The sequence below is a fragment of the Malaclemys terrapin genome, chromosome 10, assembly GCF_027887155.1.
Source record: "Malaclemys terrapin pileata isolate rMalTer1 chromosome 10, rMalTer1.hap1, whole genome shotgun sequence".
In the NCBI taxonomy this organism is placed as follows: Eukaryota; Metazoa; Chordata; order Testudines; family Emydidae; genus Malaclemys; species Malaclemys terrapin.
The window spans coordinates 84,590,718-84,614,726 of NC_071514.1; the positions used below are offsets into that span (position 1 = coordinate 84,590,718).

A 24,009-nucleotide genomic window follows, 5' to 3' on the forward strand; every position below is an offset into this window, starting at 1 on the left:
CTTCCCCTTTGGTCCCAGGCCATGAACAGAGCAGGATTGTCAAAGGCAGCACCTGGCACCCAGCTCCCATAACTCTGACAACCTCCCCCCAAAGCCGGCCCAGCTGCAGATGGCTTGGCGGGCCCTATACAAAATAAAGAGTTGGTGTCAGTGAAGTTCCTAGCATGCAGCAGCCCCTGTCCTACAAACACGTTCCCCACGGGCTGCTTTGCTGTCCGTCTCAGCAGGGAGACCAAGGACCGAAGCACACTCCCACCCCTCATGAAGGTCCAAAGTTACAGGAGAGGTTGGCAGGGGATGTCACGGGGGAAGCTTGCCCTCTTGCTGGTCCTGCTCTCTGGACCCACAGGTCTAGAGTGGCACCAGCAGTCAATTTTAAACTAAAATGTGTTTAGTCCTGCAGCACCTCAGCACGCTGATGTCTAATTACGGCTTCCTTGGCTTTCCCATCAAGGCGTCTGTAATTAATACCAGCTGGGTTCCAGGCCAGCAGAGAGAGTGGAATTGAATCTCCCAGTTTAGTTCCTTTCGGAGAAGGCTTAGTATAGTGCAGGGGTTCTCAAACTGGGGGTCGGGACCCCTCAGGAAGTCACGAGATTATTATGTGGGGGGGTCATGGCCTCCATCTCAAACCCCACTTTGCCTCCAGCATTTATAAGGCTGTTAAATATGTAAAGAAGTGTTTTTAATTTAAAAGGAGGGTCGCACACAGGCTTGCTATGTCAATGGGGTCACCAGTATAAAAGTTTGAGAACCAGGGGTATAGTGCAAGAAGGGCCGGCTCCAGGGTTTTGGCCGCCCCAAGCAGACAAACAAACAAACAAAAAGCCACGATCTGCGGCGGCAATTCGGTGGGAGGTCCTTTGCTCCGAGCAGGAGTGAAGGACTGTCCGCCGAATTGCTGCCGAACAGCTGGGACGTGCTGCCCCTCTCCGAAGTGGCTACCCCAAGCGCCTGCTTGGTAAACTGGTGCCTGGAGCCGGCCCTGAGTTCAAGGCTCCGTTCAGCAGAGAACTCCACGGCTCCGTCTCTCCGGGTTCCCTTTGACCTGCCTGTCCCAGCTCCCATTAGATCTCTGGGGCATACCCAGCCACGCTCAGTGCACGGAGGCCCAGGTCTGCCTTAGCAGCACGCTGCCCCTCGACACATGTCTTCTCCCCCCCCCCCCCACTGGGTGTTAGTTGGGATTCCTATGTAGCCCACATGCTAAAGCATCCTACTGCCCTAAGGGGCCTTTTTCATGACGTGGATAATAGCTACCTCCCTGCTGCTGATGGAGATGGCGAGAGGTGGTGAGCTGGGATTAACTGCACACTTGATCCATGGCGTATGGCTTGCAAAAATGATGCTCGTGAGTGAGGCAAAGTGAGACGATAGAAATTCCTCCAGCTCTTCTAGGGACTGTGGGGAATAGCTCCCAGATGGGCATTGCCACGGCCAAGCCAATGCTAACTGGCACGCTACGGGAACTGAGATGCTGTCGTTCTCCCTAGTCCAGGGGCTCTCAAGGGCGGGGCCCAAACAAGCATCAGGAGGTTCTGACCCCTCTGCCCTTCCCATATGGCTAGATGGGAGGGGCATCGTGGTGGTTGTGGTGGGGGGGCTGGTATGGAGGAAGTTGAGAACCACAGTCTTACTAAGTATAGGGGAGGAATGTGGCACTGTGGATACTAAATTGGGCCCAATCCGATATCCCCTATTGTGCTGTAGCCCTGTTGGAATCGTTGGCTCCTGAGCAAGCCTGCAGGATCGGGGCCCAGAGCGCCAGCTGTTGCCTTGTGAACCGTCTGCTCAGGGTCTGCATCCTTCGCGGCTGGGGATGCTGGAGTTCTGCAGCTGGCTCTGAACCGGGCACTTCAGATCGTGGTCCCCGTAACCCCAAGCGCCAGCATCAGGGTCAAAGATGGGAGTCACCGCTGTTCTTGTTACTTGCAGTGGCATGCAGGTCACCCCGACATGCCCGTCTGGCATAGTGCTGCAGGTGAGCCCCTGCCTCAGTTTCCCCTCACCTGGGGTATAAACAAGTTAAAGCTGGCCTTTCTAGTATTCAAGAGCGCTCTCTTTAGGAGGTCTCATTTATTTATCAGGACAGGATAACACAAAAACATAAGTGTTAGTCAAGTCCTCCTCTGGATTAATCAGCCTTCCGTCTCACCCCGGAGTCCCTGCGGGCTGAATGCCCCACCTGCAGCTTGGGCCTTTGCGGGGCGTTTGGCCGGACACCAGTCTGTGTGGGGCTCTTTGCTGAGCCAGTCCCTAGCACTTCCCCAGGGGGTGCCGGGCCCAGTTCATTCTCCTGGGCTGCTACGGTCCCGTGCCTGGGAACGCTGGCTCTGGGTCTGCTCCTCTCGCCGTCAGCCTCTGCTTGCCGGGGGGACCTGGCCGACCCATTTCCCTGGGGAGCCTTGCTCCTCGGGTGTTTCCCCTATTTGCTGCACTCTCCTTTGTTAGGCCCAGGGGCTCCCTGACTAACTGTCGCCCAGGCACCCAGGTATAAACAGCTCACCGGTGGGTTTGGGTCGGCTCATTCTCCGTTGCGGTGGGCGGGTGCCTGAGCCCCTCACGGCCAGCGACCATGTGCCATTGTTATAAGGCTGACGACAGGCTCTGGCCAAGATCGGACACTGCACGTGCTCACAGTGAGAGACAGTCCCTGCCCTACAAAATGCACCTTCCGCACAGACAAGCCCAGCAAAGGGTAGGAGAGGAAGGGACTCGCCCAGCACCACAGAGTCAGGAATGGAACCCAGGTGTCCTGACTCTAGCCCAGAGCTAAGCCACCTGCACCTCAACTAATTGCCTTTCTGCTCCTGGGCCGGGCAGTGGTGCCCAGTATGTGTGTGGTGTGTGTAGTGACGAGTAACAGTAGCTCTGCTGACCTCTGCTCCCTCAGAAGCTGGGGGACGGGCCCACGGTGTGTTTGTCCGTCCAGGATTCTTGCATGATGAAATGCTGACTGGCTTGCAAGGCCTCGCCCATGGCGCAGTGCGATTCCTGTACTGCTCTTCTTCCCTGGCAGGCAGCCTGCTGTTGCCAGAGGGCATTTGTCGAAGAGCTGTGCCAGCACCTTGAACATCTGTACGTCCTCCGCCAACATGCAGCCAGCGGCTCTCCTTGTTTATCAGAACAACACAAAGCTCAAGATTATGGTCCGCCCTTGCAATCCATCCAGAAAACAATTGTTACTGGAGTCAGTTAATTTGCCGAGTGGTGTTGTGATTGCTTCAGCCGACAGAACGGTGTTACCAACCAATTATATTACAAACCCACAGAGAGAAAACACCTTCTCGGAGAAATGAGTGAACTTGTCCTCCAGCAATCGCGGGGCCCGGAATAGACTCTTCCAGAGAGCTTTTCACTGAGGCAGATGTCTCCTCCCCATCCACTGCTCTCTAACTGCATGCAGGACTGAAATTGAATTCCTGATGGGTACTGTGTGTGAAGCCGGCTTATGTGGCCCTTTGCCCACCCCGATAAAGGAGGCTGCGGATTCACAATTTAAATGGGAAACTGGTCGTCTGCCTCCCTCCTGTCTCCGCGGCCCACGTCGCGGCTGGAGAGTCAAGTATCGCCTTTTCAAGGGGATCCGTATGCTAGCAGATTGCTTCTCCTAGCACTTGGCTGTGGAGCCAGGGTGACTGTTAGGAGTGGCTCTCTCAAGACACAGCTGATGCCTTATATTATTAATGAGGAAAGAATTTTTTAAAAATCAAAGGCGCTTCTCACTGGAACTGAGGTTCACCCTGTTTTTCTGTTTGCGAATAGTTCCATAATGGCATAGATGGTCACGGTGGTCCCTTCTGGCCCTATGAATCAGTTGAAAAAAGGGGGTACCCGCAGGATGGTATCCACCAGCGCTCTTCACTTGGGCTGAGCTCGCCCTGGTTTGTTTACCTTGGGGGCATGCTATGTCAATTGCGAGATGTGACCTCTATGCAGGACAAGGACTGACTCCGTTTTGGGGGGAGGGAGAGGAGGGTTGTCCTTTTGGAGACTGGGGGTAGATAAGCTGCTGGCTTTGGTCCACTGGATAGTGCACTGGGCTGGGACTCTGCAGACCTGGTTTCAATTCCTGGCTCTGTTACTGACCTGCTGTGTGACTGTGGGCAAGTCATGTCTCCTTTGTGCCTCAGTTTCCCCTTCTCGTCCTGTCTGTCTGTCTTGTCTTTTTGGAGTGTAGGCTCTTTGGGGCAGGGGCTGTGTTTTGCAATGCCTAGTGCATTGGGACAGCTTCTAGGTGCTGTGCTACCAGTCAAAGGTGCCCAGAGTAATAGAGATGGGGGGGGTTGCATGTTTTATTATAAATTTAAATAAAATCTATCGACAAATCTCATCTATGGCTGTTCTAACCTTTCGCTTTGATGTGTCTTTGACTTTTTGTTATAGATTCATTCGTTCATTGCGGTCAAAGCCATAAAGGGACCATTATGATAATTTAGTCTGCCCTCCTGCATGCCCCAGGCATAGAATTTCACCCATCAACCTCATAACTTCTGGTTGAGTTATATGGAACTTTTACACAAAAAAATCCATTCTTGATTTAAAGATTTCAACGGACAGAAAGTCCACGCCAGCCCTTGGGAAGTCATTCCAGTACTTAATTACCTTCACTGTCAAAAACATTGTGCTTTATTTCTAGTCTGAATTTGTCTAGCTTCGGTTTCCAGCCCTTTGATCTCGCTCAGCCTGTGTCTGCTACATTAAAGAACCTTCTGCTAAATCTTCTGCCCGTGTAGGTACTTATGACCTGTGATCACCTCTTAGCCGTCTCATGGATAAACTACATAGATTGAGCTTTGCGGTTGTGTGGGGTTTGAATCGTTCTTGTAGCTCTTTGCTGATTCTACCCAATTTTTCAACAAGGAGATATCCCCACCCACTTTTCTGTGGGCTCAATGGGATTTTAAGGTGCCAGGTCAGTGCAGAGTCATACTGTGGTGACAAAGATATTCTGAACGTGTTTTTCTGGATTCAGTCTCTGGATACTGAAGGAGATTCTCTCTTAGGTATTAGTATTTTTCATAGCGTGTGGTTGATTATCTCCATGACATAGGTAATCTGGACATAGGACATTCTTCTCCTTGGTTCTGACTGGTTCTCTTTAATCAGGAGAATAATGAAGGATCAATAGTGACTAATGAGCGCCCATCTGAGATGAATCCTTCTTTGGACCATGGTCTGGCTGAACGCTCCCAAACACTGAATAATAACAGTGGAGCAAACCAGCCAAGCTGTGTTTGATCAAAATCACTTTTTCTGCCAGCTCTGCTTCTCACTGGCTAGTCTGTTGATTTTACTTGATAATCTCATCCATCTCGAACTATGCTCTGCCCTGAGGTGGTTTCTGTCTTGGACGGGTTGCTCAGAGGGGCTCTGAATTCTAGGCACTGGTCTCGGTGCAGCTCCCCTCACACCCCTGAGATGCTCCTGTCTTCTCTGCTCCCCACTCCCTGCAGCATCTGTGACTTGCTCAGCACTGAAAGTGTCTAATTGACCCCTCTGAACAGCTGGGGCAGGCAGTGCAGAGGCTGGTGCTTCCCCTCCACAAAGGCAATGGGGGCAGCGTGGGAAGGGAGCAGGGCCAAGGGGAACGCCCGCCAAGCAAGGGAGGGATGTAGAGCAGGGCTTGGGGTGCTCCCTGGCCCGTTCCCGCAGTCAGTCCATCCTCAGCCAGAGGGGAGAGCGTCCATTTTGCTTCTGAAAGCAGCTCATTCCTTTCATACGTGAGAGGCGGTACTTGGGACTCACCAGTCACCGCCAGTCACCTTCACCTCTCACCTCCTGTCGCCCCCTCTCCCTGGGGATCTCAAAGCACTTTACAGACTGAGTACTGGGGAGGTGGTGACTTTCCCCAGTGAGTCAGAGGCAGAGATGGGACTAGAAGCAGGTGTCCTGGCTCCCAGTCCCCCGCTCAAACCACTAGATACCCTCCCTCTTCGTAACCGTCAGGCCTCTAATGGGGAGCTTTCTACCTCCCCCTCTCCCTGTGCAGAAGAGGTGATCTGACAACAAGCACTCTAGGATTTGTCCTGCCGCTGCATAGCAGCCAGGAGAGAAGCAGAACGGCACCGCTCGGCTCGCGGGAGCTGCCCCTTCCCACCAGGCAGTTTAGATGTGGAGATAAAGTTGTTATGGGTTTGTTGATTTGGTTGATCAGCACGGCTCAGAGTGGAAGCAGCAGGGCCTGCCATAAAAAGGAAACAGGAGCATTAGAGTCTCGTTAATTGCTAGGATGCATCAAAAAAAATGGATAGTGGTAATGCAGCCCATCTGCTGTCGTGCGCAGCAATAATGTTTGTTTAAGGGGAGGGTTGGGAAGGCGTCGCTAACCTGCGGGTCAGGAGGCGAGCGGAACTGCTGCTCATCAGTGCAGATATAGCACAGCCAGCAGCAATCCCGATCCACCCTCAGCTCAGCATGTTTATCTACCGTGGGTACCAGAGCATCTGTGCACCTCACAATCGTCAGTGTCTGAGTCCTCCCAGCACCCCTGGGCTGGGCTGTTCTCTCCATTCCCTAGGGGGGACGGAGTAGACTTCCTGTCTTGTCCCAGGTCATGTAGGTCTTTTGATTCCCAAGCTAGCACCATAATCTCTGGCCCATCCTTCATCTCCTTAAAGTTCTGTCCAGCACAAGGGCAGTATGGAGAGACAGTGCAGAAAGTCTGACTGCTTCGTCTCGTTTTCTTACTGATTTTTATTGTCCAATCATCTAAAACACAGACAAAATGAACAAAAAGGAGATTGTGTGTGTGTGTGTGTGTGTGTGTGTGTGTGTGTGTGTGTGTGTGTGTGTGTGTGTGTGTGTGTGAGAGAGAGAGAGAGAGAGAGAATGAATCTCGGTTTGAAGAAGAAGCCAAATTGGCAGGAAAAGAAGTGATTTTTAGGTTTCTAAGGGTGGTTACTAACTGGATATTTGTAAGTAATTGGCTGTATCTTTTTTAAGCCATTAACGCCGCATACTGTAGCTCATTAATTTATTGCCAGAGGTCCTCCAGTCAGAGCTATGCGCAATTGTATAAATTAGCACCAGTGATACTGGATTTTAAATTGCCAAATATGTGTACCTAGCAGTGGACATTGACATTGAAAATGATCTTCTAGTTGCACCGCAATATAAATTGTTTCCACGGGTGATTTTTGTATAACCCAGGAAGCGTTTTAAAGAAGCGCATGAGCACTTACGAATAAAAAATAACACCTGCAGCTAGGAAAGCAGTTACCAGGACTCCCCATCCTCCTGCTTCAGGGCAGATGTTGATCAGCAGCTGGACTCAGAGAAATTTCTTCTCCCATACAGTGCACAGTTCAGTGCGTTTGAGATGTTCTATATCGTTCTCCAAAGCATTTGTCGTTGACCGCTGTTGGATGCCGGTTCCTGGGCTAGCTGGACCATTGGTCTGCTCTGGCACAATGGGATTTTGAGCTAGCGGGTGTCAGTCTGCTCTGGTAAAACTCGGGGAGAGGGCAGGCTCCAGGGACCGTCTGGCTGTTCGGAAATGGCAGTTGCTAGGTTTTTAAGAGCTCCGCTAGGTGTAGGAGATGGATGTTTTCTCATTTGTATTCAGACCTCCATGCCTCCCAGTATATCCATCTATTTTAAGAAAGAATCAGATGAGGGCCTGCCAGAATCCCCCTGGTGGACATTAGACACAAGTGATCCTCTGGGGTCAGCCTGTCTGCCCGTCCCTGGTGCGATGATGCCCAGAAACAGACACTAGTGCGGTCTCTGGAGGGCTTCGGTTTGATGGTGGGAATTTTAAAACTCTGGGATAGGCCCTGCCCCTTGAAGGGGGTCACTAAACTTATGAGCAAACTTTTGCTAGCATTGCCCCACCCGGCGGGGGCCATTTTGAGAGGAGCTGGAGATGTGTATAGACAAGGGCAGCAGGAGTAAAAGAGAATTGTAGGAACACGAGTCTCATTTGTCTAACATTTGTGCAGCACCTAGCCCGACAAGGTGAGGGCCTGGAGACGCTAGCGCACTGCAAATACAAAGTAGCATCGCTCTAGGTAGACAGGTCTGGAATCGATTTTGTGTCCCAGCCTTCAGCAGTGAAACCCGGGCTCCCATTTATAGCCCCCTGCAGACTCCTTATGCAAACACTGATGGGAAATCACTTGAAAATAGTCTCTCTCTCTGCAGTGCTTGTGGGAAAGAGGCACCTGAAGGGCCGTAGGATTTACCAAATTCCCCCCAAGCCACAGTCGAGGGGAGGGTGGAGGGTTGACAGTCCATCCATACCTCACTGAGAACTTTCCAAGAGCAAGGTCAGGCCAACCCTCCAGCCCCTCAAGCCAGCGGGCTGGCTCTGACCTCCTTTACGTGGCTCTACTCTATAGACATCGCTCCTGATTTGCACCCTCCCCAGTGTCCTCTGCCTGCCAGCTATTGCCCCTCAAGCTGTGCAAAGCCTGGCGGCATTGGTATCTCTGGTCACCGGGGGGCTGTGGCAGCTTTGAGAGAGGCTGTCTGGGAGGAAATCACAGTTAATTTCCAGAGCCCTAGAGAGTGGGACCAAATGGGGAGGTTGGAAATGGAGCCTCTGAGCCCATCAAAGCAACATTTTATTTGGGGAGCAACAGCAGCCCGGTTAAGGCCGAGCTGCTGCGTGCGGTCACGCTTCTGGCAACTGCCATCCCAGCATTCCTGGGGAGCCGCTCCAGAGTGATTTCACCTGCATTTTGCTAACTTGAGCTCCGGGAAGCTGCAGCTGGAGTCGCACGTGGTTTGCTGAGAACGTTTCCGTTTTCCTGCGGGTGGTGCAAAATGCCTGCTCCTAGGGGACATCCCGCTGCAAAGCCTCTTCAAAGGGGACAGTCAGAATGAATCTGTCTCAACAACCTGCCCGTCTGCTTTAGCGGCTGCCAATAGTAGGGTTACCATACGTCCGGATTTTCCCGGAAATGTCTGGCTTTTGGGGGCTCAAATCCCCGTCCGGGGGGAAATCCCCAAAAGCCGGGCATGTCCGGGAAAATCGGGAGGGAGGGAGGGCTCGGCCGGGGCCTCTTTGGCCGGGGCCGGTGCGGGGCCAGGCCGGGGTCGCGGGGCCGGGGGCATGGTGCCGGGCCAGGCGCAGGGCCGGGCAGGGAGCCGGGGGCCGGGCCCGCGGGGCTGGGAGCCGGTCCGGGCCCGCGGGGCCGGGCCGCCGGGGGGTGCGCGGGGCCGGGAGCCGGTCTGGGGTCGCAGGGTGCGCTGGGCCGGGGGGTGCGCTGGGCCGCGGGGCCGGGAGCCGGGGGGCCGGGCCGGGAGCCGGTCTGGGGTCGCGGGGCCGGGCCGCCGGGGGGTGCGCCGGGCCGCTGGGGGCCGGCAGTGCTGGGCGGGCCGGGGGTGGTTGGCCGGGGGCCGGGGCCGGCACCCCAGGGCCCGAGCCGACCCAACCTGGGCCGCGCCTCCTCCCCCCCCCCCACCCCCCCTTACCTGCTTCAGGCTTCCCGCGAATTAAATGTTCGCGGGAAGCAGGGGAGGGGGAGGGGCGGAGACTTTGGGGAGGGGGCGGAGTTGGGGCGGGGGCGTGGGCGGGGCTGGGGGCGGGGCCCCGTGGAGTGTCCTCCATTCGGAGGCACAAAATATGGTAACCCTAGGGTTGGGTTTGTCTGTGGGGGCTCAAGACTGGCACAGAGCTGGGGTTGGTTTCCTCTCCAGTGCGTGCATGTCCCTGCCGCTGAAGGAAAGTGCCTGGATTCGGGTCAGGCACCCAGGTGGAAAACTATCATTTTTCATCTTTATTCTCCTTTTGCAGTACGAATACCCCAAGTGTGACTGTGTCGCTTCTGACACGTCTGTCGGGTTTCCTAATCGTAACAGAGACACCTCCCTACCCTGGGAGCTGGACATGATTTTGGAATAGCTCTTAAGATGGGTCTGTTCTGTGGAGGAAGTGCTGATAAGTTCCTGCCAGGGGCTTGCCCCAGGGAGGCACATTCTGAGCAGGGCTGGGCGAGTGGCAAATATCGCTCTATGGCAGAGGAAGATGGAGGCCGTGTCTGCCTGCAATGCAAGGTGTGGGTCAGAACACTCCCAAGGCAGTGAGAGAGAGAGGGGCCTAGCACTGTCTATATGCAGTGATTAGCTGCACATGCACTCTGCACCTACTGTCATCTTAACTGCAGAGGTGGTGACCCGCAGAGACTCCAAAACCCAGGGTGCAGTGCTGTGTCTTGATTTGAGCAGCCAGGCCTCGTGGTATGCTAGGCTCTGTAGACTCTGAGGACCCTCACCTCCATATTAAAGACACGGACTTGTTCTACTGACAGATTTCTAATGCATCCATTGCTGAGGCACCACCATACCCCTTCTCTGGGCACGGAGAGAGCGTCCATGATCTATAGGACAGGAGGAGTTCACCTCCAGGATGTCCATGCAGGAGCAGTGTTTGGGACTAGCCGTCCGACCTCTCCTGTTCTTTAAAGGCAGGTGCTGAAGTTTTTGGATTCCTGGCCCATAACTTGGGGGGAGACTGATTGACACTGCTCCTCAGATGGTCACCAGGACATCACGGCTGCAGGTCTGACAAGGTCACGCCAGGCTCTCCTGTGACCAGACGCCTGAAGGTGTCCTGGGCCTGTACTTATGGAGTAAAAGGAACCCTCGTTCTTGTGCTTGTGGTACCTTAGAGACTAGCAGATTTATTTGGGCATAAGCTTTCGTGGGCTAAAACCCACTTCATCGGATGCATGCAGTGGAAAATACAGTAGGAAGATATATATACACAGAGAATGTGAAAAAATGGTTGTTGCCATACCAACTCTAACTCTTATGGAGTGTTTTCACTGACATGTCTCATTCGTGCCCACTTCAGGTAGCTAAATTGACACATCTCTGTATCTTCCCCCAGTGTGACACCCCAGCAAAGAACATGCAGCCTCTGACAGTCGTGACCTTGTTTATAGCCTTGAGTTTAATATTGTGCGTTAACACCATGGACTGTGCTGTAGGGGCAGTGCTGGGGCAGGCTTACCAGGAATGGAAGAAAAACTTCCTGTTGTGGCCAGAAGGACCTTATTGAGGATCAAATCTGACAGCCCTGTGTTGGCTGAAAGCTGGTGTGATGCAGATGTATTTTCTGGTGGTGCTTTGAATGCCCTCTAGCATGTGTTCTCTAGCACACACTGCACGGGAGGAATGTGTAATGACTTAATCCCTTCTGCGAAGAAGTTTGGTACGATCTCCCCTTTGTAGAGGGGAAGCAGAGGTGCGAGAGGAATGGGCTGGTGGTTGAGAATCCAGAACCCAACTCCCGGAATGTGCTGGCAGGAACAGGCTTTCAGAGGGGTTGAAAAATCAAGGTCCTGACTGCTGACTGCCTTCATAAGGGTCAGTAACCCCAGTGCTCTGCTAATTTCCACTCTGAACAATGACATTCTGCCTCCCTAAAGTTCTCTCTACATTATTGTGTGGGGTTAATGTACACTGCTAAACCATTGCTGTGTTCTTCTCCAGCACGGGCTGCAGCGATCTCTTTCCAGGCCTTAGTTGGTAAAGTGCTTTGGATGAAAGGGGCTGCATAACTGAAAGGCTCTTGTTCTTAATCAATACAATACGGACGTGTGACAGTTACCCAGGAAAATCTTAAGTATTTGTTGGCCAGTTCCATACAAACTAATAAAACAAGATGGGGTAAATCCACTGCTGTTGTAACTCTGTCTAAATCTGTTTTGTACAGAGGCTACACTTTTCTCATCATTCTTCTGTTTTCTCTTTCAGAATAAAGTCTTAAATGTGGATGCAGTGAAGGTAAAGCTGCAGGTAAGCCCCTGACCCGCGTTCATCTTCTCTGCATGATCCTGACCTTGTCCATGTCAGCTTGTTTGCTGTGGGACTAGTACTGCTGGCTATGGTAACTAGAACCCTATAAATACCCACGGTTGATCAAGGGCTTCATGAAACCCTTCTGCACGTCCAAAAAAAGAAAGAACCAACACGTTGGGTTGGGTTGGGTTTAGTTTGAAAGGATAGCTTGTTTAGGTTATTAAACATCTTTATTAATTACCTGGATGTAGGACTAGAGAACACACTGATCACATTTGCAGATGACACTAAGCTGGGGGTGTTGATAACACTTTGGAGGATAGAGCTAAAATTCAGAGGGATCTTGATACATTGGGGACCAAGGCTATAGACAACAAAATGAAATTCAACAAAGGCAAATGTAAGGTGCTGCACTTAGGGAAGAAAAACCTAATGCACAAATACAGAATGGGGGATAATTGGCTTGGCAGCATGGCTGAGAAGGATCTAGAAGTTGTGGTGGATCAGAACCTCAACATGAGTCCGCTGGCGGAGAAGGACCTTGCAGACCTCTGAACTCATGTAGTGGAGCTGACTCAGGCTGAAGAATTCCCAGCACGATTGGCTTTGTATCTCTTGGACTTTCTTAACACGGTTCCCCAGAATATGGTCTCCCCAGGGAACCTGGAGTTTTGCGAGAGATGTAAGGAACATACCAGAGTGCTCTCTCCCATCTGCAAGCGACTTTCGAACATGTGCTGCAGGGTAATGAAATCAGCAATATCTAACACCAAACAAAGCGTCCGCCACACGCTGGGGAGCAGCAGTTCGCGGAATCGCTTTGGCAGTTGTGATTTTGCATTAGTTCCTCTCTGCGACTATTTACCTGTTTCTTTATCTTTGTAATAGCTTTAGTGGGAATTTCTCTCAGTGCTGCTGAGAGGCAGCTCTGGAGACAGGCCTCTGTGTGCCATTAAACAAGTACGGCGTAGCTGGCTGCAGTACAAGCTTCCCCTGCCTTCCTTGCTAATGCCCCTCAAGCCTGATTGTGAGGGGTCACTTGGGGAAGGGAGGGGAGGCTAGTCTCCAGGGTCCATTGACTCCTTGACCTCCCTGCTGGTTATTCTTGTGCTGGTCCAAACCCAGCAGCTCTTTTCACGTTGGCGACTGAACCGCCACCGGGTGAGAATGAATTCTGATTGGACACAGCCCCGATTCAAACCAGTTACTTGGATCTTGTATATACTTGGAATGAGCCTTGATTTAAGTTGCTGATTTAATTCACCCATGCAGACAAGGAAAGCCACAACTGAAACTGCTGGAGGCAATCCCTACTTGAACTTGTATATTTAAAAACAAAAAGGCATACCTTAAAACTCTACCAAAACAAGACACTCCATTGTACCCACTTCTCCCCCAGGGAGAAGATGAGAGAACAAACATGTGACAGATGTGTAGTCATGTTGCTTAATACACTGCTGGAAGATGCTCAGATATTATGGTGATAAGCTTTTGGTATAAGAACCTATATAGAAACCAAGGTTCCACTGGTCTAAAACATGTCTTTCCTTGTCTGCAACGGTGGTGCATTATGATGGCTGAAATCCAGGCTAATTCCTGGTGCAGACAAGACCCTTGTGGTAAAAGACTCCATGATGAAAGACACTGTGACTTGGTCCCCTGATCCATCCCGGCCCCATGATATCTCAACTCAACATTTTCAGTTCCAAAAGAATCGGAGCTGCTGTAATGCCACAAGATCTGGCTGTCTTCTGTGACCTCTGTGCCAGAAGCTAACTAATAACATTAGCTCTCCTTTCCCCCAATAGGATTGTGTGTTTCTGCGCGAACACATCCCTGCATTAAAAACTGATAAATTCAATTAGTAGGTCCCCACAAATCCATCCAGCAAATGGATTTTCGATTACGGAGGCATTGTAGGCTGTTTGTCAAATGCCATCATTTCAGTATTCAGACATGCTGAAGAATGGTGACGTGCCTCTTAAATATTTATTGCACTTGTCACTTTTTCTATACTTAGCCCTACAAACATCCCTCTGTTGCAAATTAATCATGTGCGAATAGATCAGACCATGAATTGTTGTTGAAATGAAACGTTAAAGTCATTTTCTCAGGAGTGCGCATTGGCACTGGATTTTATATTTATTTTCCGAAAGAATATCCGGTTGGGTCTTCATTTTTCTCCCTTCGTTGCTGAAACCCGCAATGTTTCCTCCATCGCTCTGCCAGCTGGTGTTGCTCATGTGAGCAGACTGCTGAACGCCCAGCTATGAGTCACTTCAGCCTGCGGTACGTGGCCTGGCAGGACATGAAGCCATCAGGAGCTGAGTGGACCATTTTCCACGGTGCTTTTCTTGGTGGGATGGAGACATGGAACAAGTAGCTTGTGGTGATAGCATGAGTGGCCAACACCTAGCAAAGAAGTAATAACAAATAGAACTAACTGGCTAGATCTGCAAAGGCTTTGTGGTGTAATTGCCTACACAACCCCTTGGCTGGGCCAGCTCACAGGCGGGCTGAAAGGAAAGAGATTCTGATCGCTAAGCACAAAGAGCAAATCTCTGAAATGGTGGCTTCCATTCTATTATGGGTTGGGTGTGACCACAGCTCTTCATTGAATAGAGTGGTAAGAAACAATTAAGTTACCAGGTAGCTGAAACAATAACAACCTCCACTGCATACACGGGCCCATGTCACCACCCACAGCAAAGGCACTTGAGCAAAGGGGGTTCGCTGGCTATTGTTTTGTGAAGGCACGGGTGTCTGAGAAAGCATCAGAAAGATCAGAGAAGCTGGGTGATAAGGGGCAGAAAAGCCAAGAGCAGTCACACTGGGAGTGTGGCACTGAAAAATGCGGAGAGAGTGCTTTTGGGCAGAGTGTTGTCTGAAAGAGGCTTGGAGCGATGAGCAAAGACATGATCTCCTGTTGCTTGATTCCTGCTGTGTTCAAAGAAACAGGACTTCAAATCAGGTGCTTCTTTGAGGCAATCCTGTTTCTTTACAAAGGATGTGCAGTCATAATTTCTAACTGGACCAACTCACAGGACCCCAACATTTGTGGCTAACCACTTGAGTCAAAAGGGGTAACTTTATAGTAGAATTAAAACAATAATTAGCAGTCCAATCAGAAGCTGCCATCTTGTTAGCACACTGGGCAGGGATGATTTGGGGGACTGCAGGTCCCTTTCAACATGTGACTAAGCAGGAGACTTCCGAAATCCTCCTTCCATTACTTCTCTGCAGTCCTTGGATCAGCTCTCTCCAGCCCCTCCCCCTTAATTAATTTTAAACTTAAAAGAAATGAAACCTCTTTAAAAGGAAAACCAAGGAGCCCGGCGTATCCTCCTGGCTCCCAGAGCAGCCTGGGCCGATTTGAGCTTCTGGCATTGTGTGTGATGCTGTCCTGTCTTTGCCCTTTTCAGATCTGGGACACCGCGGGGCAGGAGAGGTTCCGCAGCGTTACTCACGCCTATTACCGAGACGCCCATGGTAAGAGCTTCTTTCTAAGGGGGAAAAGTAGAGTTTAAAGGGACAGTGTCAGGAAAATGTCTGTTGTTCTGGGGGGCCTTAAGGGCCCCGGGATCATGGATCCACACAGAGCCTCCTGCTTCTTGTTGGTCCCTCTTGCTGCTGTTTGAGTTTGTGCTCCTTGCTTGGGCTGGGCAGTGAGTCTAGTCAGCTCTGTGTTACCGTCACTTCCCCTCCTGGTTTCTGTGCCCCACCTGCTGCTGGTGAATCTGGGCCACAACTAAGGTGACCAGACAGCAAGTGTGGAAAAATTGGGACGGGGGATGGGGAGTAATCGGCACCTATATAAGACAAAAGCCCCAAATATCAGGATTGTCCCTATAAAATCAGGACATCTGGTAATCCGAGGCACAGCACGGCAGGAAGGGAGTCCATCATTTAAAAAAAAAATCTCCCAGGGACATTTTAAATGATCTCCTCTATACTGCCCAGCTCTTCGGTGACCGAGCGAATCTCACCCCTCTCGCACCTCGCTATTTTACGGAGCTGTTATTGAAAAAGGACGCTGTTAGCATCTGAAAACACCCTTTATTCCTAGCCTTAGTACTAGAAATGCAGGTGATTTTAAATGGAAAGAATTTTAAAAGATCAAATGGATTCGTTTTCGGCCTCATCCTGCCTCTGTTGGAGTCAGCGAGGAAATCCAGGGTGTGGGATCAAGCCCTGTCTGCCCTTCTCCTGGGGCAAGGGAGGTAGACTGGTTAGTTTCACATTTAAGATCCGCTGCTGGTGGAAATTGGCGAGGCTCCGTTGAAGCCCGTCAGGGTGAACTGACCCTTTAAGGGAACTGGGGGCCAGGTTTAGCTTGCTCCTCCTGTGAAGGGAATGAGTCCTGGGGTCATGTGATGGGAACATATGACTGCTGGGGAATATAAGGGCAGTCCAGAGAGTAGGTGAGGGACCTGCAAAGAACAGGAGTCTGTTGGGGGATAACCTTCAGCTGAGGTCCTGCTGGGTGAGAAGCTCTGGCTAGGGGGCCTGTGAGCCCGGAGGGAGGGCGCCAAGGAAGGGGCAGCCCTGATAAAGGGCCGAAAAGACTTTTGAGCCTGGCAAGAGGGCGCCGATACCCATTGTAAACTGAGAAGAGGAACTGAACCCCGGGGGAAGGCTTGGAAGGTGCTGAGTGTTTATGGTAACATACCGCCCCCAGAAGGGAAGGAGCAGTGTTGTGAAAACACCAGTTGTGGTTTGCTTGATTAGTGATTGGAAGGTAAACTGAGGCAGTGGAGAGGCCTGAAGCCAGGCCACATCAGCCCTGCTGCAAAGCCTGGAATTCTGAGCGTTATGGGGGGGGGGGTTGAGTTATTTACACGCTCTGTACTCACTGCGTTTTGGTTCCTCTAAGCGGTTGTGAGAGGGAAGCCGTGGCTGGCTTTCTGTCTCAGTCGCCCTCCTGCTGGCATTTATAGAACGGATCCATCAGCAATAAGCAGATCGGGTGTTTCCCAATAGGATGCGGCCACAAAGTAACCAATAGTTTGTAGAGCAGAAAGAGACTCCACAAGATGCTGGTTAAATATCTAACAAGCAGTTCGCTGCTCGCTCCGGAGCGTCTGCTGAGTCGCGGGTAGCAGAAACGTGGCATTAATCTTCTAGGACGATTGATTGTTATCTGCCTCCGAATGCCAGGCGTCGCCCCAACGTGAGCTCTTACCTGGCTGGGGTATTTTATGGTTTTACCGTTAAGCTCTGGTGGCTGAAATGGTCCTTGGAAAGACTCCGGTGCAGCCACCATACAAGATTTTGTCTTTTATGCTCATAACCCATCCTCTGCCAGTGGGGCTCTGCCCCAACCCGTGCTGGTAGGGGTGGGTGTTTACCAGCCCGTCAGTTCTCCACGCCTTGTGGGCAGGGCTGGTGGAACAATCTGTAGAGTTGGGGGGCTGAAAGCCATTGAACAAAACAGTGAACACCCCATATATGATGAAAGCCAGGCATTGAGCTGCCATTATTCCTTCAAGCTACCTCCCTAGATCCAGCACCCCTGCCTGTGGGTCTCAGAAGCCAGATCTTGTACCAGTGATGAAGTCTCCGCGGTAACTAATGGCCAATAGGGATAGAGCTGGAAGGAGCTATAATGATTTGGTATGCCCTCCCTTTGAGAGTTTCCTCTGTCAGAGCATCCCCAGCCCTCCATTAAGCAATCTCCAGGCCGACCTCTTCTCTTCCGGTTCTGCCCAGGGAGCTCCAGTTAAAGTGAACGGGAGCGTCATAGATCTATCAAGAGAAGATGAGACACTGGTGGGTCCCTCCTGGGAAACGGTTACCGAACGGGAGGTTCCTGTAGCTCCAAGTGAAATGAGCTGTAATAATGACAAGAGACATTTATGCAGCTCCTTTCCTTGGGGACGACACAAAAGTGCTTGACAAACGGTATATGCAGGACTCTCTGGGGAGCCTGGGGAGAACGCAGCTGTTGCTCAACATTTCAGGGAAGAAATGAAGGTGAATCCCAGGTCTTTGCAGAGGGATCTAAGACAGGAAAATGGAATCACCCAAGCGGGAACTTGGGCAATAACCTGGGCTGGCTCTCCGGCCAGAGGCTGTCTTAAAAAAAAATCGTATTTTTCACATACACCATCTCAGGCAGAATACTGGCTTGACATTTTTCAGTGTTTCACAGGAAAATTTCAAAATGAAACCGCTTTTGTCATTAAGAAATTTCGAAAAACGTGAAATGTTTTCCTTTTTCTTCCCAGTTCTTGTTTTCCTCTGTTGCCAGGGAATGCACTACAGGGAATGCTGGCTGGTATTTTCTTCACCCCTTTTTCCACTCTGTAACATTTCCAAAGTTGGAGAGATCTTTGGAAAATTCGACTGGAAAATGGGAAACGTGCTGGGGGGAGGGGAGGAGGAAAGCCCTAGCTATCGCCAGCACTCGTATTGCACTGAAAGGTGAAAAACGAAAAAACAGAGAGGGGAAAACAAAAGCCTGAAACTCCCAAAGTTTTTTTAAATAATGAAACAAAAATTTCAATTCCAAACTATGTTTAATTTCAAAGTTTCCCTTTGAAATCTCCAAAAAGGCTGATTTTCAATGAAACCCCGTTTTTCCATGGAAAACTTTGGCCACCTCTAACCACAAATAGTTACGGCCCTGAGCTGTGTGCAAAAGGTAAGAGGCTGAGCCCCCAACAGCGCTGTACTGTGTCAATGCCCCAGTACCAACTGGGGGCAAAGATTCCTAGATTCTCAAGCCAGAAGGGACCATTATGATCCTCTAATCTGACTCCTGGGTAGCACAGGCCAGAGACCTGCTGCCCCAAAATAATTCCTAGAGCAGATCTGATAGAAAAACATCGAATCTTGGTTTCAAAATTGTCAGTGATCGAGAATCCACCACAACCCTGAGTAAATTGTTCCAGTGGTTAATTACTCTCACTGTTAAACATTTATGCCTTATTTCCAATCTGCATTTGTGTATCTTCAGCTTGCAGTCTTTAGATCATGTTAGACCTTTCCCTGCTAGACTGAAGAGCCCAGTATTAAATGTGTGTTCCCCATGTAGGTACTTATAGACTGTGATCAATCACCCCTGAACCTTCTCTTTGTTAAACGAGATCAGTTGGGCCCCTGGAGTCTAAACTATAAGACATGTTTTCTAATTATTCTCATGACTTGTCTCTGAGCCCTCTCCAATTCATCAACCTCCTTCTTGAATTGTGAGCACCAGACCTAGACACAGGATTCCAGCAGCAGTCGCCCCAGTGCCAAATGCAGAAGTAAAATAATCTCTCTGTTCCTACTCGAGAGTCCCCTGTCGATGCATCCCAGGACCACGTTCGCTCTTTTGGCCACAGCATCACACTGGGGCCCCGTGATCAGCTGATTATCCACCACAACTCCCAAATCTTTCGCACAGCAACACTTATTTACTGAGCCACCAACACCATTTCCTACGGTTCCTGCTGCTTTCCTTGTGGGTCTTCCACCCACATTCTGAACAGGGCTGACTGCTTGGGTTGTGAGAGCAGCCCCGTTCACATCCCCAAGCCAGTGTCCCCGCAGGCTGTGTGCTTAGCGTTATCTCCGTGTCTCTGGCTGTTAGGTGGTATCTCAGGCGTGCTTTCTTTGGCGGAAAAGCCAGCTGGCTTTAAGTGCATTGATCACAGCAAACTGGAACTCTTCCTTTGCAACTCAGTGATATTTGCAGACGCTTTTCTTCTGTGAAATGAAGATTAACCTTCCCCCACCCCGAGCAATCCATCTGACTTCTAAACAGCCCACATTTAGTCAGCGCCTCTCTCCTGTTCGACAGAATGAGAGTACTCTCGGGGGACGGTCTCGGGAACTAAGTGGACTCATGTGCAGAGGGCCCCAGGCTGGTGAAAGGGCAAGGAGCACATGTAGCCAATGGAAGGCCTGCAAAGATCACGGTGCATTGCAAGGAACATGCCGAGCTAATATCCCAGGCACCATCCTTGCCTTGGCATATCCTGTACCTGTGGTTCTGGGGCTTTGCTGGCATGCGGGTGGTCTTTTCTTGCCAAAACTCCCCATCAGCCTATGTCTTGAGTAAGGATTTGGCTTTTGGGTGTCACCAGGAGCGGCGCCAGGGTTTTTGGCGCCCTAGGCGGGGGTCCTCCGCACTCCCGGTCGTCGGCGGCAATTCTGTGGCGGGGGGGTCCTTCTGCGCTCCCGGTCTTCGGGGCACTCCGGCGGTGGGTCCCGGAGCGACTGAAGGACCCGCCGCAGAATTGCCGCCGAAGACCCGGAGCGCGGAAGGACCCCCCCGCTGCCGAATTGCCGCCAAGGGCGGCAAAATGCTGCCCCCCGCCCCCAAATCCTGGCGCCCTAGGCGACTCCCTAGGTCGCCTAAATGGAAGCGCCGGCCCTGGGTGTCACTATTTCACGGTGCAGCCGGGTAAGGGATAATGTTCTAGCTGCTTTGCTCTGATGATAGCCAGTGTGGTAGGAGAACATTTGCTGTTACTTGGTGTGAAATTCGGAATCCTGAGTTAGTGACTTACCTAGGGTTTTATTCCTTTATTCCAATCTACTGTAGCTATTTTGTGCTCAGTCACAGAACTAGAGCATAGACCTTTAGAGGAATTGGGACGTAATTCTGTTCTGTAAAGCTTTGGCTCCCTGAACAGTCTCAAGCCAATATTAGATGTACCCATGAACGATGCTGGAGAAAGGAATGGCAGCTCACCTTCCTTTGAGAGAATTGATTTCTTGGGAAAGATCTGATGTCCTTTGTATGTCGGGCATGTTGTACTTGGGTACTGTGTATGTTCGTTAGAGAGGATGCTTCCCAGCAGGTTCCCGGCCCTGTAGTCAGAGCATTAAAGTGTACAGTAGAGATGTATCTGAACCAAACCCTGCATCCAAGCAGTCCTGGACTTTGGTGAAGTTGGGATCTTCATCCCGACTCTGGCCCCAGAGTGTTGATTCTAAGTGCACCATCTGCAGCATCTGTAGATGTGGTCGAGCAGGGGCAGCAAGGGGCCGACTGGCTGACGACTAGCCCTAAAACTAGCCTTCTTGTACGTCCCCTTGTTTGGGTCCCAGGGAGGGCTGGGGAACTGGGGGCGTGAGGGGAGTGGTGGAGAGGCAGGGTTTGAGTTTCACTTTTCAGGGGGCATGGGAGAGTTTTCTTGTTTCTCTCTGAGAGGGAATGGAGTAGCACACCGCAATAGAGAACAGGGATGGGGGAGTGTCAGGGCGGGTCCCCCCGCCCCAGGCTGGCCTCTGATGTATTTTTTTAGCTGCGAGGCTGAAGTTAAAATGCAAAAGCAAGTGGAACTCTGGAGGTTGCGTTTTAATTCCGTATTTCTTTAAAGACAGAACAGGTGACTAAGCCAGGCACTCGGCACGCACTCCGCAGGGAGGAGCGTGGATTTACCTGAAAGGCCTCAATCCTGCGCCAGCCAAAGCTCTCCTGCCTGAAATGGGAGTTGGAGCCGGCCCCTAGAGCGTGTGAAGGTTGCTGAATTGAGACCCCTGGCAGCTGAATTCTCTGCCTGCAGATGCAGCAGCTGTGTAAGACTCTCCCACACTGCACTGCCCTTGTACCCCCACGTGACCCTGGAGGGGGCCCCATCTGAGAGGACAATCTCCATCTCCAAGGCCTGTACGTCCACGGGACCTCTTGCTGAGTTCCCCTTCAAGGGACCAGTTGTTGCCAACTGTGATGTGCAAACTTAAGCCACTGAACAGCCATTAGTTAGGGATGGGTTTTGATTATTTGCCACCGACCTGGCCAGGATTCAAACCAGTGTTTAGCAATTAAGGACTCACTGTCACATTCTCATTCTCCCCTGTCACCTAGCCCTCTGTCGTCTTTGGCACACTGAGGCACCAAGCCCCCGGATGGACAGCACACGCCTGTTGTTCTGGCAGGCGCATTGCGCTGGAGCAGGCTTGTCCATTGGGGTCTCCCCCAGGGGGGTTGTAGTAGTTTGGCCCCTGCTGTTTTTGTCCCTTGTGTTGTGCATTCGTCCAGTTAGTTCCTGTGATAAATGACAGAGGGAGATGGCCCTTCTGCCCCCAGCATGAGCTGTTCCTGTAAGATTTTCCCTGAGTGACAGAGGAGCACCCTGGGAAGAGGTTACAGACTAGGCGAGAGAGGCACTTGCGTAAATCACTGCGATAATACTTAGGACGCTCGGCTCCTGAATGGGATGCATGGGAAGTTCCCGTTCTTGCCCTGTGTCATTTAAAACTGAATAATACCTATAGAGAGGGCCTGATTCTCATTAATCCGAAGGCCCCTTGGCCCCCGTCGGGCAGTCAGGAAGGAGTACACGTGAGAATCAGGCCCGAGGTGCTGTAGACCAGTCTGTGAAGGTGCTATGCAGATGGGTCATCTCTGTTCATCGTCCTTGCCAAGATTTTGGTCATTTCTTTCTGGACTCTGAATTTCCTGGACCGTAGGCACATTCCTGTGCCCCGCACAATGGAGCCTCAGGTGCTACTTTATTGTCAGTGACAATTATCTAAAATTGCCAGTTGCTTTCCCAGTCCCCAGCTGCCGCCCCCACCAGCAAAGGGGGAGCTTGCATCCTGCGCCTGGGGTGTTAATGTCTCCTTAAAAGGACAGGCTGCGTCTTCACTGTCTCCCCCACGCAGTGTTGTGGCAGGGAGAGTTCAGAATGCTGCTTGTCCTCTGGGTCTCTCAGGCTCTCTGGAGACCGGTGCAATTCCCATGCAAGTTTTGCATAGCTGAGAAGGTTCCTCCTATGGAATTAAATTTACAAAAAGAAGACTGTTCTATGGAGGGTGCCTTCATGATTTCCTAACCCACTGTGAGAGATACCAATGATTTCAGTAAAACACATAATACAAGTACAAAGCTTTTGCTTCTTTGCATGAACCTAAGAATGTAAGAACGGCCAGACTGGGAGAGACCAATGGTCCATCTAGCCCAGTGTCCTATCTTCCGACAGTGGCCAGTGCCAGGTGCTTCAGAGGGAATGAACAGAGCAGGGCAATTATCAAGTGATCCATCCCCTGTTGTCCAGTCCCAGTTTGTGGCAGTCAGAGGTTTAGGGATACGCAGAGCATGGGGTCGCCGCCCTGACCATCTTGGCTAATAGCCATTGAGGGACCCATCCTCCATGAACGTATCTCATTCTTTTTTGAACCCAGTTATACTTTTGGCCTTTACAACATCCCCTGGCAATGAGTTCCAGACTGACTGTGTGCGGTGTGAGGAAGTACTTCCTTTTGTTTGTTTTAAACCTGCTGCCTGTTTATTTCATTGGGTGACCCCTAGTTCTTGTGTTATGTGAAGGGGTAAATAACACTTCCTGATTTGTTTTCTCCACACCAGTCATGATTTTACAGACCTCTTTCATATCCCCCCTTAGCTGTTTGTTTTCTGATCAGTCCCAGTCTTTTTAATCTCTCCTTACATGGAAGCTGTTCCGTCTCCTTAATCAATTTTGTTGCAGTTCTCTTTACTTTTTCCAGTTTTAATATAGATATTTTTAGCTGGAGTGACCAGAACTGCACGCAGGATTAGATGTGTGGGCATGCTGTGGATTTAAATAGTGGCATTATGATATTTTGTCTTCTTAACGATCCCTTTCTTAATGGTTCCCAACATTCTGCTCACTCCTGACTGCTGCTGAACAGATGGTTTCAGAGAGCTATCCACGATGACTCCAAGATCTTTCTTGAGTGATAACAGCTAACTATAGACCCATTATTTTGCATGTACAGTTGGGCTTATGTTTTCTAGTGTGCGTAACTTTGAATTTCTCAGCATTCAGTTTCATCGCCCTGAAAACATCTTGCTGTAAAAAGCAAAACAAACAAACAAAAACCCTTTGACCATTCAGCGAGCAATGACCTGCATTAACTGTGTCTTTTCCTCTCTCCACAGCTTTGTTACTGCTGTACGATGTTACAAACAGAGCATCATTTGACAACATCCAAGTAAGTTGGACATGGTCAGGTCCCAGGGGGAACGTGCTGAGAGTTTAAGGCAAATGCTTTGTGTTCCTTGAGTTGTTGTATGCAGGTTGGTTGGTTGGTGTTGATGGCATCCTAGAATTGTTTTGCAGGGTTTATAAGATCCTATTGGCTGGTCTGTTCTGCCTCATCTTCAGAACAGGGTTGGTGCACCAGGTCCCGTAAACCAGGACAACTCTCCCCTCCCTGAAGCTCATGCTAAGCTCTTCAGTGCAAACCTTTCTGAAGACTGATTCATTCTTTTCAGCCGTTGTTATTTTGGCTGCTGCCTCAGCCTTTCAGGGCTCCGGTCTGGCATGGCAGGGCGAA

The 24,009-nt window shown here is 50.8% G+C and overlaps 1 protein-coding gene across 1 annotated transcript in view; it reads left to right on the forward strand.

The window, feature by feature from the left end:
* Positions 1 to 24,009, forward strand: part of RAB26 (RAB26, member RAS oncogene family) — a 204,411-nt gene that overhangs the window by 125,498 nt on the left and 54,904 nt on the right. The window contains exons 3-5 of the mRNA XM_054042485.1: positions 11,707 to 11,748; positions 15,174 to 15,240; positions 23,612 to 23,664. Of these exons, the coding sequence (XP_053898460.1) occupies positions 11,707 to 11,748; positions 15,174 to 15,240; positions 23,612 to 23,664 (162 nt within the window). The remainder of the gene's footprint in view (positions 1 to 11,706; positions 11,749 to 15,173; positions 15,241 to 23,611; positions 23,665 to 24,009) is intronic.